The sequence below is a fragment of the Schistocerca gregaria genome, chromosome 3, assembly GCF_023897955.1.
Source record: "Schistocerca gregaria isolate iqSchGreg1 chromosome 3, iqSchGreg1.2, whole genome shotgun sequence".
NCBI lineage: Eukaryota > Metazoa > Arthropoda > Insecta > Orthoptera > Acrididae > Schistocerca > Schistocerca gregaria.
The window spans coordinates 340,517,684-340,534,886 of NC_064922.1; the positions used below are offsets into that span (position 1 = coordinate 340,517,684).

Genomic DNA, 17,203 nt, shown 5'->3' on the forward strand with positions numbered 1-17,203 from the left:
ACAGTGTCCGCATAACAGTGAACTTGTGTTTTTGTTAATTTCACGAGTCTTTCCATTCCATGCTCCCCTTCAAACAACGTAAACTCCAGATAGGAATATCAACAAGACAGGAAAAAACAGATTGCTACTTACTGTAAAGAAGACACATGAAATTGTGCCTGCACAATTAAGAGACACTTATGTAAAGCTTTCAGCAACAGCCTTCATCAGCAAAACAGGAAAAGCCCAATTCATAAATACAACCAAGCACCTCATGCATACATGACCTCCAACTCCAGCATCTCAGGACAGAACTGCAGTCACGTGTGCATAAGGTGTGCTTGCTTAGTGTACGAATGGTGTGCGTTTTTCTTTTGCTGGTGAAGGCTGTGGCCGAAAGCTTTATAAAGTGTCTTTTAATAGTGCCTTTCTACAACGTAATATGTCTTTTTTTATGATAAGAATACTCCTCTTCAGTCAAAGCCCACATATTACTCAGGGATATGTATGTGTTGCAAAACATATTTGAGGCAATTTATTTAACACTCTGCTAAAGAATGACAAATTACATACTTTATGCTAACTGATATTTTAAATAAGTTTCTTTAACACAGTTTTGAATTAAGCCAAGGGGAAAGGAGAATTTCTCAGTCAAATAATTTTTAACATAGGATGAAGTTCATTCACTGCAACTGAGGGCCAGAGGGAAAGAGCAAACAACTTCATGATGTTTTGCAGCATACACAAAATAGTACACGGAAATTGAAAAATTATGTTATGATATAATTTACAAGACAGAGTAGAACAACAACACTATGGTACAATGCCAATGACATTTGAGATGTGTTAAGAGTGAAAAAGTTAACGGGGAGGGAGGGGGGTATGTGATGATTAATGGGAATGGGGTTGAGGTGGTGGGGGGGGGGGGGGGGGGATGTGAGGGTAAATGGAAGCATCCGACTCCACACACCCATCTCCTTTGTCCAATAGCGTAAGGGTGTTATGGTGTGCGATGTCATTAAGGCAGAGTTTATGGAGGCCCCCCCCCCCCCCCCCGCTCTCTCTCTCTCTCTCTCTCTCTCTCTCTCTCTCACACACACACACACACACACACACACACACACACACACACACACACAAAACCACGAAAAAGCCAACACCTACAACTACGGAAAAAAACACACACACACACACACACACACACACACACACAGTGTGTGTGTGTGTGTGTGTGTGTGTGTGTGTGTGTGTGTGTGTGTGTGTGTGTGTGTGTGTGTGTGTGTGTTTTGCTTTTGTTTTTCGTAGTTGTAAGTGTTGGCTTTTTCGTATCAATAGCAATGGTTGACCTATCTAGGTCAAGGGGAATGACCTATTCTAATTTTCGTAGTTATAGGTATAGGTGTTTTGGTATCGTCAGCTGTGATCAAGAGCAAAGTCTGATTCCAATTTCCATAGTTTTTGCTGTAGGCATTGGTATTATCAACTATGATTGATCAACATAGGTCAAGGGAAGTGTCTTATTCCTGTAGATTTTGTAATTATTTTAGGAGGGAGACGTTATTGTCTTATTTATATGTATATTTGTGTTTATTGCCGTGTGTATGTAGTAACATCACTGGCACCATATTGGAGAGGCTTAGAATCATGGAGGTAAAAATAAGAGGAGTTGTCATGAAGTCACAAACTTGAAGCCGACCCAAGTGAAGATCCGCCATGTTAGCTACCCCAAAACATTCACTTCTGGTGGTTTGATTCCATGTAGTCGCGAAGTGTTATGATAAAAAAATGCCGGCTTGCGTTGCTTACGGGTGTACTAATCGTTCTGATTCTAGTCTAAAGTTTAAACAAATCATGTTTCATTAGTAAGAGGGCTGATTTAAGCACTATTTTCTTAGATATACTTGAAATTCTGATGCACTGTAAAGTTTTACAATATGGTTTTATTTATGTGATTTGACGTTAGATTTCCAATCAATCCAACGCGAAGAGCTCTCTGGAGATGAGCAACACACTTGGTTTTCATTGTTTGGTTATTCCCGAGTAACTGAAAAGTCCTGGCAAGAAATATCCTGGAAATGGGGACTAATGTTTTAAAATGCAATGACTTAATACAAAAGTAATGTAACTACATGTAGTTAGTTAAATCTTCAGTAAAATGTGTGGAACACCTGTTACAGTGGTTAAATTATAAGTACTTCAAGGGTTAGATATTTGTTAAAGCCAAGTTCCCTATCTAAGTCCAGACTATTTAGATCATTACATTAATCACTGTGTTGTCGTGTTACCCTGTAAATTGCTGTTAGTTGCCGCACTGAGTGTCACTTGGTAGGTGCAATTTAAAAACAAACCAGATGTGTAAACTACAATGGGCCTGACAATCTTAAATTCAGTTCTTTTCCTTCGAAATTTAACGAACCTTTCACTTTGTTGACATGAGAACTGGCTTGTTTGTATCATCCCTGTGTACATCTATGGGACACCAATGGAAATAAGGTAAGCTTCTTGCAAACTTGAACATTTAAAATTTGCATTTGACTTGAAAATGCAACGAATACAAATCAGTGCCTCTAAACTATTAATCATTGCTTTTGGAGTTCTGGCTTTATCAATTATCGACACAAACACAATGAAAGTGAATAGAAATGGATTACGAAAGCATGCTTTTCATAGCACATACTTCTCTTCTCGGTTATTCGAAGTGTGTAATCAAAAAGGAATTACAGTACTGAGGCCAGAAGCGTCATACTTTCGTGTCGTATTACTGCATCGAATACACATTTAAGACCAGAAAAACGTTTGAAGTTGTGTTCCTTATGCTGTGTTGTTCACTAAAACAGTGCAACATTAACTATATAAAACAAATATCGCGTGCACACGACAGAAATGACAAACGAGAAGCAATTGTAGACACTCTTCTGCTAATGTTTTGGGGGATCCAAGATGGCAGCAGGCCCCACCTACTGGCTTCAAAACGACGTACAGCGTAAGTCTGTAGCGCCATCTCCCCTTATTCTACCTCCACGCTTAGAATAGCCATTTCCGCCATATTGATGACATGTGTCAAAACAGTACAGGTGGAATCCAACACTTCCGTAATCCATATATACCAAAATATACTGTCCATAGTAAACAGGAAAGGTAAACATGAACATCAGTCAGTACTTCCATTTATCTGTAAAACAATACTAACTGTAATGGTTGCAGATAGCTAAACTCTATGTAATAGAACTTTGTTACAGGTGTTGCAGCGTCAATTCATTTCTTTTCTACCCTTAATTAACTAAACAATATATTCTTATAATGGACTCACCTCAGCCAGTTCTTCATTATTAGCCTCCACAAATGTAAATGAGCTGTAGGGCACAACAGATGAGTATGGCAGCCAGCTATGTCTTCCCTGGTCTTTGAAAAACTGAACATGCAAATGTGGCTGAGACAGCACACGTCCAATGGCTGAAAAGTTGATTAATTATAATACAAAGGACAACAACTTACATACAAAGTGAATGAATGACACTTAAACATGCAGTTATTCAATGTCAGGCTAAAATGCTTATAACTGTTTTACCATACAAACCTGAGCAAATGTGTACACACACTGTAAGTCTGACCTGATATGGGAAAAACATTACAAATAAATTAACTTTGTGCATTTTTTCCCCATAGTAAAACATTCAACGAACACTAGCACTATCCAATCAGGTAGTCTCGAGATCCGTGATCAACATCACAAAATACACAGCCTGACCAAAAATTACCTTTAAGAAGTGAAACTACAAGTACAATCAATAGAAAAAACACAAAAATAGGTTACAACACTTACAACTTCTATAACAATAACTTCATGCTTCCTGGCGGAAAGATACTGTTTCTGGAAGTTGGATATGAAAGGGGGCTGTCAAGAAATTTGTGTGTTCCAGCAAACAGCACCTGGGATTTGCACCTTTTAAAGTTAAGTATTGGTCAGCATTTCTGTCCCTTATGTGAACAGTTTTCTGAATTCAATTTTCCTTTTTATACATGGTGTATTTGAAGAGGTCTCAGCATATGCACAACAAATTGGAGGAGATTGGGGGTATATTTGTAGAGGTCTCAGCACATGCACAACAAATTGGAGGAGAGTGGGGATTGGTTACTTTGCCTTTAGCAAATCAATTGATATTGAGTGATTCTCAGGAGCAGACCGCACATTCCGTATGTGAGAATTTCACAAAAATTGTGATTTATCAACTGTAGGTTGGAGGAAATTTTGCAGTGATCATGGATTGCATAATGTGAATGAGAAATTAATCAAAACATTTGAGGAGACTGGTTCAGCCCTCACCAAACCGAAATCCCAGTGATCAAGGCCATGGTGAACAGGCAACTCTGTGGAGTGTGTACCTCAATCTGTTTGTGATGATCCTAACATCTCCATTCGTAAGCAGGAGAGTTCTTTCTGTGTGCACAAATCATCATTGCACCGAAGTCTGCAGAAAGACCTTACACTGCACCCTTACAAAATCCAACTGACGCAAGAATTAAAGCCTCAGGACGCCAGACAGAGGCTGCAGTTCATTAATGATGTGACTGAGTGCCCTTCATTTGACAACATCTTGTTCTCTGACCACTCTCATTTTCACCTGAATGGTCACATCAATAAGCAAAATTGCCACTACTCAAAGGCAGCGAGTCCTACACAGAAGAATGAGAAATGCCTTTATTCATCAAAAGTTAATGTATGGGCTGAAGTGTCAGCTTGAGGAACAACAGCCTTCCACTTTCTCGATGACGAAAGCAGTTGTGCTGTTACAGTGAATTTGCTACAATACGTGACAATGTTTAAAGACTTTTTGGTGCCTGAATTGCACAACTTTCTTGGCTATAGCCAAAGAACATGGTTTCAGCAAGACTGAGCCGCAGCACACTTGTCCAACGCATCTATACTGCGAGTTCGTGAAATTTTCTCTGGCAAATTGATCTCCAGAAGTGAAAAAGTGGCAACCATGCAATCCAGATTTGAGCCGTATGGATTTTTTCCTATGTGGATATGTCAAATCTATAATGTACGTCAATAATCCAACCTCTGGAGCAACTGAAAGAAAATATCCACAGCAATATGGCAGCCGTGCCAGTGTCTACATGCTGAGTCGTGATGCAAAATTTTGTTCACGATTTAAATGAGTACCGTAGGCATGCTGGATTGCACTTAAATGACACTGTTTTTAAGAAGTACATTCCTAAACTGTATATTGCAATAATATATAAAAATTTCATGATAGACTTCAACCTCTATTTTATTCTGAGACACAAAATAGAAACATACTATTGGGACATCCTGTATGACCCTGAGATCTATTACTGTTTTACATTTGTTACTGGATATTTCAGTTGCTCACAAGCTGTCTTGAATATACAGGGTGTCCGAAAAGTCTTTCCCTGATTACATAAATTGATAATTCAGGCTAGAAGTAAGATACAAATATGAAACTTGTGTCTAATTGTTTACAGCTATCAAAGTTCTTTCTGTTTTAGGTTCGCATTATGTAAGTAGTGGATGAGGTGCTGTGCCCAAGAAGCCATGTTAACCAATCAGGAGAAGGCACAGTGTGTCCTGTGGTACCATGAGACACGATCACCAACCACAGTACAGAGACATTTCTAGACAACATTTGGAAGGAATCCACCTGATGTCAAGAGCATTAAAGCCTGGTATGAGAAGATCAAGAACACAGGATCAGTCGCTGACCTTCCGAGGTCTGGTTGACCGAGAACCTCAGCAGACAGGGTGGAAGCTGTAAGGCAGTCTTTTCTGCTAAGTCCGAGGAAATCTGTGCACAGGGCCTCATGTGAATTACAGATGCCAAAAACCTCTCTCCATGACATTTTACACAAACATTTATTGTTTCGTGCATACAAAGTGCAAATCATTCAGGCCTTGTTGCCCAATGACAGTACACGTCGATATGACTTTGCGGTCAAAATGCTGTCACATATTGAGGACGATGATGGTTATCTCAGACGAATTGCCTTTTCCGACAAAGCGACCTTTTTTTTTGTCAGTGGAGTAGTGAATCGCCATAATGTGAGCATTTTGGGTTAACAAACCCCTGGTGAGGTCATGGGATGCACCAGCAGCAGTCCAAAGGTGAATGTTCGGTGTGCGCTATTGCACGATCGAATTATCGGGCCATTCTTCTTCGCTGAGGCTACCATCACATCTGCAGTGTATCTGGACATGTTGCAACTGAGTGCTGTTCCCCAGCTGCTTCATTATCACCCCTATGTCTTGTTTCAGCAAGACAGTGCACCGCCTCAGTGGGGTTTGGATGTCCGTGCCTATCTCGATATGACCTTTCCTGGGCAATGGATTGGTGTGATGGGTCAACAGTTTGGCCTCCACGCTCTCTTTACATAACCCCATTAGACTTCTTGTCCTTGACATAAACCCATAAAAAGGTCTACCGAACATGTGTACCATATCTTGAAACCCTGGGGAAACAGATAACCACAGTCGTTGAATCGATCCCTCCAGTGCTGTTGGCTAATGTGTGGACGGAAATTTAATATCGCCTGTGAGTGCTTATGTGGACGTTTATTGATGTGTGAAAAAACTTTGATAGTTTGTAAACAATTAGACACCAGTTTCATCTTTTTATCTCCCTTGTAGCCTGAGTTATCAATTTATGTAACTAGGGAAAGACTTTTCGGACACCCTGTATATCAATGATATCCCAGACAGTATAAGGCATGAAAAAAAGTTCTTTTTTACTGATTACACCAACATCATAATCACAGATAAAACACCAATCTCCTATTAGAGAAAGCAAATGAAACATTAAAGGATGTTCAGATATATAATAAACTAACAAAGAATACCAAGAAAATAGTATGCAATTCAGAATGAAGAGGGGAAAATAATTTTGTCACATTAAATGTAGATGGTAAGTCTACAAAATGTGAAACAAACACGTAGTTTTTACGGATGAATACTGACTGTCCATTAACTTGGAATTACTACAGAAAGATGTTGGCAAAAAGAATTTCATCAGCATGTTTCAATCCTTGGGTTCTCTCATCAGTTTGTAACAGCATATTTCATGTGAGATGTAATGCCTAATATCCCTACAGACACTCATTTCTTTGCTATGGGATTCTTTTCTGGGAATCAAAGGCACTACAGAAAATGGCTGTAAAATAATTATAACTAGAAGCAGTAGATGGGTTCATTGCAATGAACAGTTAAAAAAAATAAAAAAATTAAAAAACTGGGTATTCTTACTGCGCCATGAGAATACATCTAACAATCTGTTACCCATATCAGGTAAAACAATAGATCTTATTTTACTAATATTCCATACACGAGCTAGTTTAGACTTACATTTACCAAGGAAAAACAAACATCTAACTTTATAAACAACATTTTCTATCTATTATTAGATGTTAACATAAATTGCCCAAAGAGATGAATTATATTATTAACATGAATCTGTTTAAAAATTCAGCTAATGCCTCGATAAGTAATGCATACTTCACAATCAAAGACAGAAAACTGAGAACAGGAGTTAACAACAAAAGACTAAACTGCAACACCCTGCTACATTACAATGCAAGTTCACTACGTAATGCTTCTACAAGAAAAACAAATGCCAAATACATAGTGTATGATTGTTGTTGTTGTTGCTGTTGTGGTCTTCAGTCCTGAGACTGGTTTGATGCAGCTCTCCATGCTACTCCATCCTGTGCAAGCTTCTTCATCTCCCAGTACCTACTGCAACCTACATCCTTCTGAATCTGCTTAATGTATTCATCTCTTGGTCTCCCTCTACGATTTTTACCCTCCACGCTGCCCTCCAATACTAAATTGGTGATCCCTTGATGCCTCAGAACATGTCCTACCAACCGATCCCTTCTTCTGGTCAAGTTGTGCCACAAACTTCTCTTCTCCCCAATTCTATTCAATACTTCCTCATTAATTATGTGATCTACCCATCTAATCTTCTTCATTCTTCTGTAGCACCACATTTCGAAAGCTTCTATTCTCTTCTTGTCCAAACTATTTATCGTCCATGTTTCACTTCCATACATGGCTACACTCCATACAAATACTTTCAGAAACGATTTCCTGACACTTAAATCTATACTCGATGTTAACAAATTTCTCTTTTTCAGAAACGCTTTCCTTGCAATTGCCAGTCTACATTTTATATCCTCTCTACTTCGACCATCATCAGTTATTTTGCTCCCCAAATAGCAAAACTCATTTACTACTTTAAGCGTCTCATTTCCTAATCTAATTCCCTCAGCATCACCCGATTTAATTCGACTACATTCCATTATCCTCGTTTTGCTTTTGTTGATGTTCATCTTATATCCTTCTGTCAAGACACTGTCCATTCTGTTCAACTGCTCTTCCAAATCCTTTGCTGCCTCTGACAGAATTACAATGTCATCGGCGAACCTCAAAGTTTTTATTTCTTCTCCATGGATTTTAATACCTAATCTGAATTTTTCTTTTGTTTCCTTTACTGCTTGCTCAATATACTGATTGAATAACATCGGGGAGAGGCTACAACCCTGTCTCACTCCCTTCCCAACCACTGCTTCCCTTTCATGTCCCTCGACTCATATAACTGCCATCTGGTTTCTGTACAAATTGTAACTAGCCTTTCTCTCCCTGTATTTTACCCCTGCCACCTTTAGAATTTGAAAGAAAGTATTCCAGTCAACATTGTCAAAAGCTTTCTCTAAGTCTACAAATGCTAGAAACGTAGGTTTGCATTTGCTTAATCTTTCTTCTATGATAAGTGGTAAGGTCAGTATTGCCTCACGTGTCCAGTATTTCTACGGAATCCAAACTGATCTTCCTCGAGGTCGGCTTCTACTAGTTTTTCCATTCGTCTGTAAAGAATTCGAGTTAGTATTTTGCAGCTGTGGCTTATTAAACCGACTGTTCGGTAATTTTCACATCTGTCAACACCTGGTTTCTTTGGGATTGGAATTATTATATTCTTTTTGAAGTCTGAGGGTATTTCGCCTGTCTCATACATCTTGCTCACCAGATGGTACAGTTGTCAGGACTGGCTCTCCCAAGGCCGTCAATAGTTCCAATGGAATGTTGTCTACTCTGGGGGGGCTTGTTTCGACACAGGTCTTTCGGTGCTCTGTCAAACTCTTCACGCATTATCGTATCTCCTATTTCATCTTCATCTACATCCTCTTCGAATTCCAGAATATTGTCCTCAAGTACATCGCCCTTGTATAGACCCTCTATATACTCCTTCCACCTTTCTGCTTTCCCTTCTTTGCTTGGGTTTCCATCTGAGCTCTTGATATTCATACAAGTGGTTCTCTTTTCTCCAAAGGTCTCTTTAATTTTCCTGTAGGCAGTATCTATCTTACCCTAATGATATAAGCCTCTACATCCTTACATTTGTCCTCTAGCCATCCCTGCTTAGCCATTTTGCACTTCCTTTCAATCTCATTTTTGAGACGTTTGTATTCCTTTTTGCCTGCTTCATTTATTGCATTTTTATATTTTCTCCTTTCATCGATTAAATTCAACATTTCTTCTGTTGCCCAAGGATTTCTACTAGCCCTCGTCTTTTTACCTATGATTAAGTTGTGCTCTGTGCAAAATTCTACCAGGCGGCTTCCTCTTTCATTTCTTAGCCCCAATCCATATCCACCTACTATGTTTCCTTCTTTCCCTTTTCCTACACTCTAATTCCAGTCACCCATGACTATTAAATTTTCATCTCCATTCACTATCTAAATAATTTCTTTTATTTCATCATACATTTCTTCAATTTCTTCGTCATCTGCAGAGCTAGTTGGCATATAAACTTGTACTACTGTAGTAGGTGTGGGCTTCATATCTACCTTGGCCACAATAATGCGTTCACTATGCTGTTTGTAGTAGTTTACCCGCATTCCTATTTTCCTATTCATTATTAAACCTACTCCTGCATTACCCCTATTTGGTTTTGTGTTTATAACCCTGTAGTCACCTGACCAGAAGTCTTGTTCCTCCTGCCACCAAACTTCACTAATTCCCACTATATCTAACTTCAACCTATCCATTTCCCTTTCTAAATTTTCTAACCTACCTGCCCGATTAAGGGATCTGACATTCCACACTCCGATCCGTAGAATGCCAGTTTTCTTTCTCCTGATAACAACATCCTCTTGAGTAGTCCCTGCCTGGAGATCCAAATGGAGGACTATTTTACCTCCGAAATATTTTACCCAAGAGGACGCTATCATAATTTAACCATACAGTAAAGCTGCATGCCCTCGGGAAAAATTACGGCCGTAGTTTCCCCTTGCATTCAGCCGTTCGCAGTACCAGCATAGCAAGGCCGTTTTGGTTATTGTTACAAGGCCAGATCAGTCAATCATCCAGACTGTACCCTTGCAACTACTGAAAAGGCTGCTGCCCCTCTTCAGGAACCACATGTTTGTCTGGCCTCTCAACAGATACCAGTCCGTTTTGGTTGTACCTACGGGACAGCTATCTGTATTGCTGACGCACGCAAGCCTCCCCACCAACGGCAAGGTCCAAGGTCCATGGTCTCAAGTTCAACATCTCTCTCATTATGGGAGGATGCATACTCAGGTTTTCATTTGGACTGAGGGGAGGACATGAAGATGTTCATGGGGCGTAACAGTATGTTTATGGACCTGGGCCAGTTTTATGAACTGACTGGAGTTAATGCAAGGGGCATAGCAGGGTGTTCAAGGTTCAGGAGTTAACAGTGGATGTCCTCAATATGTACAGCAATGAAGAGCAAAACTATGTTTATAATATAACTTATCTAGACCAAACCGTGTGTGTGTATACATCAAGAAACACAGTATAATACTGACAACTGAATGAGGCAGTGGTTGTTAAAGACAGTGACCTCATATTCAAGACGGAGTTTGCTTTGTCCAGCCATTCTTATACATGTATGTTATAAATATATATTATGCATGGGTGTAAATTTTAGAGCCAATTATTTTCATTGTATTTTGACAAATTCTATATTATTGAACGGTGATCACTGGATGAACAAATAAACTGGATTCTAATAATGGGTTGCAAGTAATCTTACCCCTGTTAAATGAAGTTTAGCTGTGAAAACTATAATTAATAGTAGACGCCAGTTATTTAACAGATTTCTACATCTAAAAAAAACATGAATACATAGGTACTGTCAAATAATCACCAACATGGTGTTGGAAAACCATTTCAAATAGCCACCTACATAACGCTCCAAGTGAAACTCCAACTAGGACACTGGACTCTCATCTGGGAGGAATTTGGTTCAAAATCCCATATGGTTCAATGAATCCTATCACCCACATCCTTTTTTCTGTACATCATGGTGAAAAAGGGTCATTTCCTTTAAACAGGATATGACTGTATTCTTGACCAAATAGAGTTTATGCCCCACCACTAATGACCTTATTCATGGGGCATAAAATGGTAAAATCTTTATGGCAGCGACAGACTAGTGTGCTGATGTCAGCAACGGCCAGCCATGAAGTAAAAAATTAATGTTATTCCTGCTCTATGTTTGACACATTATTGTTTGTATCCTTGTCCACTCAGTAAATTAATTATCCTCATGAAGTGAACATTTCATAACAAAATGATTCTGTTAATATGAACATCACATAATTGCGAGCATTCAACAGTTGCTGCCAACATCAGGAAACTACAAGGACACTGCCATAAGTAACATTTAAGACACAAAATATTAACCTCCCCCCCGCTCCGAGTAAATAAACAGTTCAGTTTGCATGGCATAGGCCTACTTCATGTAAATAAATCTGGAGGATAAATTATTGTGTAAGCTGAGAAACACGTTAAGACAGAAGACTAGAATGTAGTTACGAATCACCTGCAAAGTCAACTCTGCAGTGAACACTAACACAGCCTCAGCTGCCATTAAAATACACTGTTTATTGTGCAATGGGTGACTGGAAAGGAGAAATAAACAACAAAAGATACATCACAATTTTTGATCATGAGGAAAAACCAATATAAATAACCCTTCACGACAATAATGTATTTGTTAGATTACAGATGAAACCAGTAGAAAGATGAGCACCTGATTACTACCCACTAACCATGGCTATTAACTACTACTTAATAGTACTTTTTATAATGAGGTAAACTTGGTACACAATATGTGCAGCAGTAAGTTTTACTTTGGAATTTGCTATTTATAAGTGAAAAAGTTTTGATTTAACTTACAGTATATCATTTACAGCAGTGAAAAGAAAATGTGGTGCTGTTGTTGATGTGATTTTGTTAAAGTACAGATGAAAAACAAGTGAGTCATACATTATTACCACTCATTAAAAAGTTGGATACTGAACAAATAATGCTGAAGAACTACAAATTTGAACATAAATGCAAACAAATTAACATACAAGTGACTGCTAAAACAACACTACTTATAGTTGTTCCATGACAACTAGGTTAAAACAGAAATTAGAGATTTAAACCATACTCTTGTTACAATCTGCAGCCGAGTCAACTGCAATTAACTGACAGAATCAAACTACAACTAAAGCACCTTACCTTTATTTTTTGTGAAGCCTTGCAACTCCCTGTCCAAAGTAATAAGTGCTGGCCAGAAAGGGTAACCATACACACGGGCCCATACTAAGTCACCAGCTTCCCAGCTAGGTGGTTCACATCCTAACTGACCCACAGGTTTTATCACATATTCCTTTACCACAAATTCAACCTTTTCACTATTTGGCAGCTCCTGATCTACCTGTTGATCTGCAGTGTTCTCTGAAATATTGTTACTTCCTCTCCTTTCTGTATCTGGGCTTGAAAATGGTGAAACACTGGGGCCCCTTAGTGCCTCTTGAAGCTGTCTAGCTTTCTGTCTTGCGCTTAAAGCAGCATTTCTGTTCGTAGCACTTGTATTTGCATTGTTTGGGCTTCGTTTCGGACTTTGGCCAAACATTGCACCTACTTTCCTGTCAGTCATTAAAAAATCGTCGGATATTTTTGGTTTATGTGCACGACCGTAGCGGCTTTTGCTACGGGGAGTTGTTATTTCGGTGTTGCTAGCGTTAAGGGACTGCACTTCATTATTAACCTCACTGTCTGGTTCTTGTGTTAAATCTCTTTCGTCATTCTCTGCTTCCAAAATATTTTTGTCCATTTTGTTCCTTTCTCCCAAAAGTATTGTGCTGTCGTCAGAACTTACTTCCATGCGATAAATATTGTTTTATAAAGCGATTAATTCTGCAACAAACTCTGAAAAAAAGGGGTACGTTAATTTCAGTACAATCACTTCATTCAGCGCCCCAACATTTTCATGTCAAACCACAACAATAAATTTATCTAAAACAACTCCGATCAGTCACATTTTGCTGTAGGTACTACGTAAACACAGTAAAACATAAAGGTTAAGAACATAAATGTGGTACTGCACTACATCATTTAGCAATGTAAACATCTTCAGTCATGTATTGGAACGGCGTTGCGTGCTGCAGTATATGTATTCGTGTCATTTATAACAGTTTAGCTTTGATAATATACGTACATAATGGGACAAATTCATTAAACTTACCTGAGCATGTAAGAACTAACGTAAATATAACTGAACCCCTATCTTTTGCGGGCATCGTAGTTGCTACCATCCAACAGCACACCCAAGCAGAAACACAAAGCACTACACAATGATGGATAAACTAATATTCGTAACAAGTATTACATACTAGGCAGAAGCTGTGAGAACGCTTACTTCTGTCGCAAATCTATACAGTTAGACTCCTCACCACTAGCAACAACCCTGTTCACGTACACAGCTTCTTCTGGTGTCCATTGCTTTCCCGCGAAATTTTGATGCAATTTTATTGGTGAGTTTGAAAGTGATTTGTGCTGCGTACGCCGGTATTATATGTTGATGTTTAAATAGTGCTAATATTTTGCTAAATATCAGCCGGCGCACAGAACAGACGCCTTCATATACCTAAGTAGTTACAATGTACGTATTTGGAATAAAACAATTTCAGATGGTTGCCACCAGCGAACTGCAACAAACATCACTCTTCAGCTGAAACTACTAATTAGTTATGTGACACTAATAAATTTAATCGAATTCTACACCTAAAATGTTCAGAAAGTGAGACATATTTTAATTTTGTTTACCTTCACTTTTACTGCAGTCAGAAATACATATAACTGATGCAAGGTAGATGGCTTCAGTGAAGAGACAAAATTTGTTGTGAGCAACTGCATTACCTGAAAATAAACTTTTCACGCCTTAGTAACATCAATAAATGGCATTTGATCGCGCGACACAACTGATTTCATACAAATAATGCGTCTTGTTACTGTCAATCAATGCACACATATTTAAATTTGTGCAGAATTGATGTACAGGCTGAACAAAAATTCAGAAGATAAAATAACCATCTGTTGTGTGTTTCTTTTTATCATTCTCGTTACTACTAGGAAAATAGCGTAAAAAGTGAAGAAAATGATGGTAATTTGTAGACACTGACGCCTAATCATTAACCCAATGTTAGTGAATATGTTGCAAAGCTTTGCCTAATTTGGTGGCATTAAGTTTTTATGGGAAGACGAAAACAATTTAGTTTTTTATGGAAAGACGATAACAGTTTCCCGGTATTGCAAATTTTCTCCTGGTTAGGAAAGTGAACATTTCATTTATCAAATGTAACAGCGATGGTAGATAAAATGTGGAGAGTATGTCTATTGAACTTTCATGAGAGAGTAGCCTGCTGGCCTCTAACGCAGCAGTCCGAAAGTCATGAGGTAATCCTATCCGCTCGCCCCAACTTGTGATGGTAGGAGCTAGTGCATTTAATGTGCATGTATATATGGGTATTATACTGGTCGAAAATGAGAGGTGCTCGAGATTGTAAAACAGGAGATAACTCCATTGTTGGAGTTGAGCAAGAGCTTTGGCAAACAGAGCGAATGAGACTTTTCGTTGTTCATTACTGGACGACAAGAATCTTACAATTTACAACGCCCTGTTTCTTCCACAAACTTCGAAACCTAACCTATAAGGAAAATTTAGAAGTTCACATGCAGGATTGATCTAGGAGCTTCCCAAACTGGCAATACTCTTACATTCTTTTGATAGTGTGCAACTGCGCTTGCAATTAGTCGTACCTAAAAGAAGCAGCTATCCAGCTGTTATCAACGTATTCATTCAGTAAATAATAATTAATGATATTGGTTTTTTGTCCATCTGATTTAACAAATGCATTACTTTTCGATGGGGTATAGTATGTTACATAAAACGTTCGCAGTTAACATAAACATTTCATATTCTTTTGATCTTTTCATAAAAACATGCTATCTTTCGTATGATGAAATTTATCATCAACAGTTCCCGATGAACATAAGCAGAATATGCTATTTTCAGTACCTCAGCTACACAGGCAGTGGTAACTCCTTATGAAGCATGTAAGACCCCCCTGCCTTAGCTTTGACTGGAATTAGAGAGGAGGAGGAGGATGAGATTAGTGTTTAACGTCCTGTCGACAACGAGGTCATTAGAGACGGGTAATTATAAGGAAGATCTTGAGTTAGAACTTTTATTTATTCATTTAATTCATCCAAATTATACATTTTTGGATACAGTATAAAAACTGTCAATGAATATGTGCACACACATGATGTGACACACACAAACTTACTCTTATACACAGTACAGAAAATCTGACAGAAATTGTTCATTAAATAAATGACTTTTTGCTTTACTGTAAAATAGAAATACTTATGTCATTTGGGTAATAAAAGTCATTTTGCAACATAATCTTTGAATCCTGATACTGCCATCACAGTCTGAGTTTAGAAGTTTTTGTTATTGTGCACAGTACATATTATTGCAGAGTTTTCCCCTACACTATTTAAAATTGTTTGATATTTGAAGGTAAGTTTCCATAATTTTTTTCTCTTTCAGCTCAGTCTGAGAATAGTTTTATAAACTTCAAAGCTTTGCTTGCTCCATTGATGTTTTCCTGCAAAGTTCAGCATCGCCATTTTCTTACATAACCTTAAAGAATACTTTAACTTATTTTCTAGTTCACAACAAATGTTTCCCAAACAATGTTTTTTATGTAAATAGGATAACATAAGCCACCTTTAAAATCGTGGCATTGTGACTAAACACAAGTTTCCTTGATTTTTGAAGAAGTCTACTGTTAACTTAGATGAAGAAACCATTAAGAACAAATTGTAAATGGGGTTTAAAGGACCAGAGAGTGTGGCTCTGCATTGGCAACATATATAGTAGAGGCTTCCAAGTAGTAAATTGGAAGAAGATTAAAATTTCTATTCTTGCATCACCAGGCTTCAGTCATTTGAAGATTTTCTTCAAGAGAGCAGAAAAATAGAGACATGGCCTATAAGAATGCAGAAGAAAAAGGATCAGAATATTCTAGCTGAAAGACATATTGAAGCACTTGGGAAGTCCAAGGCTGCAGTTTTGAGCCTGAACCAAGATCTTTGAGAAAGAAAAGAAAAAATGCCAGTAACTTAAATGCAAGTGATGATGATGGGGAGTTCCCAGTTCAAGACTCTATTTGGATCTAATTGTAAGTTATTCTTCTGATGCCGAGTTCAATGTAGGAACTAATCCAGAAGAAATACCTGTGGTGCCAAAGAAAATAATAGTGCAAACATATTATGTTAAACCTGATGACTGTACTGTTGTACCAATTATCTTTGATGAAAGCACTAAACAAGAAACATCAGATATGTTCTACACTATTGTAAGAAAAAATAAACTTGAGGAACAAAGCATAAGAGCAATTTTTTTTGGAAAGGTTCCAAATTATTGTGAAACAGTTTTGTGTTCCCAATAATGGATTATAAGATGATTACCCATTGTCAGTGCCATGAAGCCTGTAAAAGTTTGTGCGGGACATTAAAGAATCCCTTTTGAATTTAAAGAGTAAGCTTTAACAAGCCAATATTCTAACAAAAATCTTGAGCTTCCTAGCTATCAAACTTGATATGAAAAGTATAAAACTGAGAACTATAAGGACTTAAAGCACATTATCATTGATTTTGAGAACTTAGATATATGGATGCTCCTGACCTTATGGGATCCAGCTTTATTTGTATCTGTAGCCCCGCACTGTGTATATGATCATTCGTAAAAGTTGTCTCACTGATTTCTCAGATATTCATTTCCATATGAGCCCAAAGAACAAAGTATAACTTTGCTGCTCTGCACTGTTCAATTGTTAT

The 17,203-nt window shown here is 38.1% G+C and overlaps 1 protein-coding gene across 3 annotated transcripts in view; it reads right to left on the reverse strand.

Annotated features, from left to right (window-relative positions):
• The window catches only part of LOC126356002 (histone-lysine N-methyltransferase NSD3), a 105,236-nt gene extending 90,294 nt beyond the window's left edge, over window positions 1-14,942 (reverse strand). The window contains exons 1-4 of one of the 3 annotated variants that reach the window (XM_050006644.1): window positions 14,123-14,151; window positions 13,716-14,004; window positions 12,533-13,225; window positions 3,290-3,432 (exon numbers count right to left, since the gene is read on the reverse strand). In XM_050006644.1, coding sequence (XP_049862601.1) covers window positions 3,290-3,432; window positions 12,533-13,181 — 792 coding nt within the window. In that variant the 5' untranslated portion in view covers window positions 13,182-13,225; window positions 13,716-14,004; window positions 14,123-14,151. Of the gene's footprint in view, window positions 1-3,289; window positions 3,433-12,532; window positions 13,226-13,541; window positions 14,011-14,122 lie in introns of those variants that run through there. The other 2 variants (XM_050006645.1, XM_050006643.1) reach the window with 2 other exon arrangements.
• Between the last annotated feature and the right edge of the window lie 2,261 nt (window positions 14,943-17,203).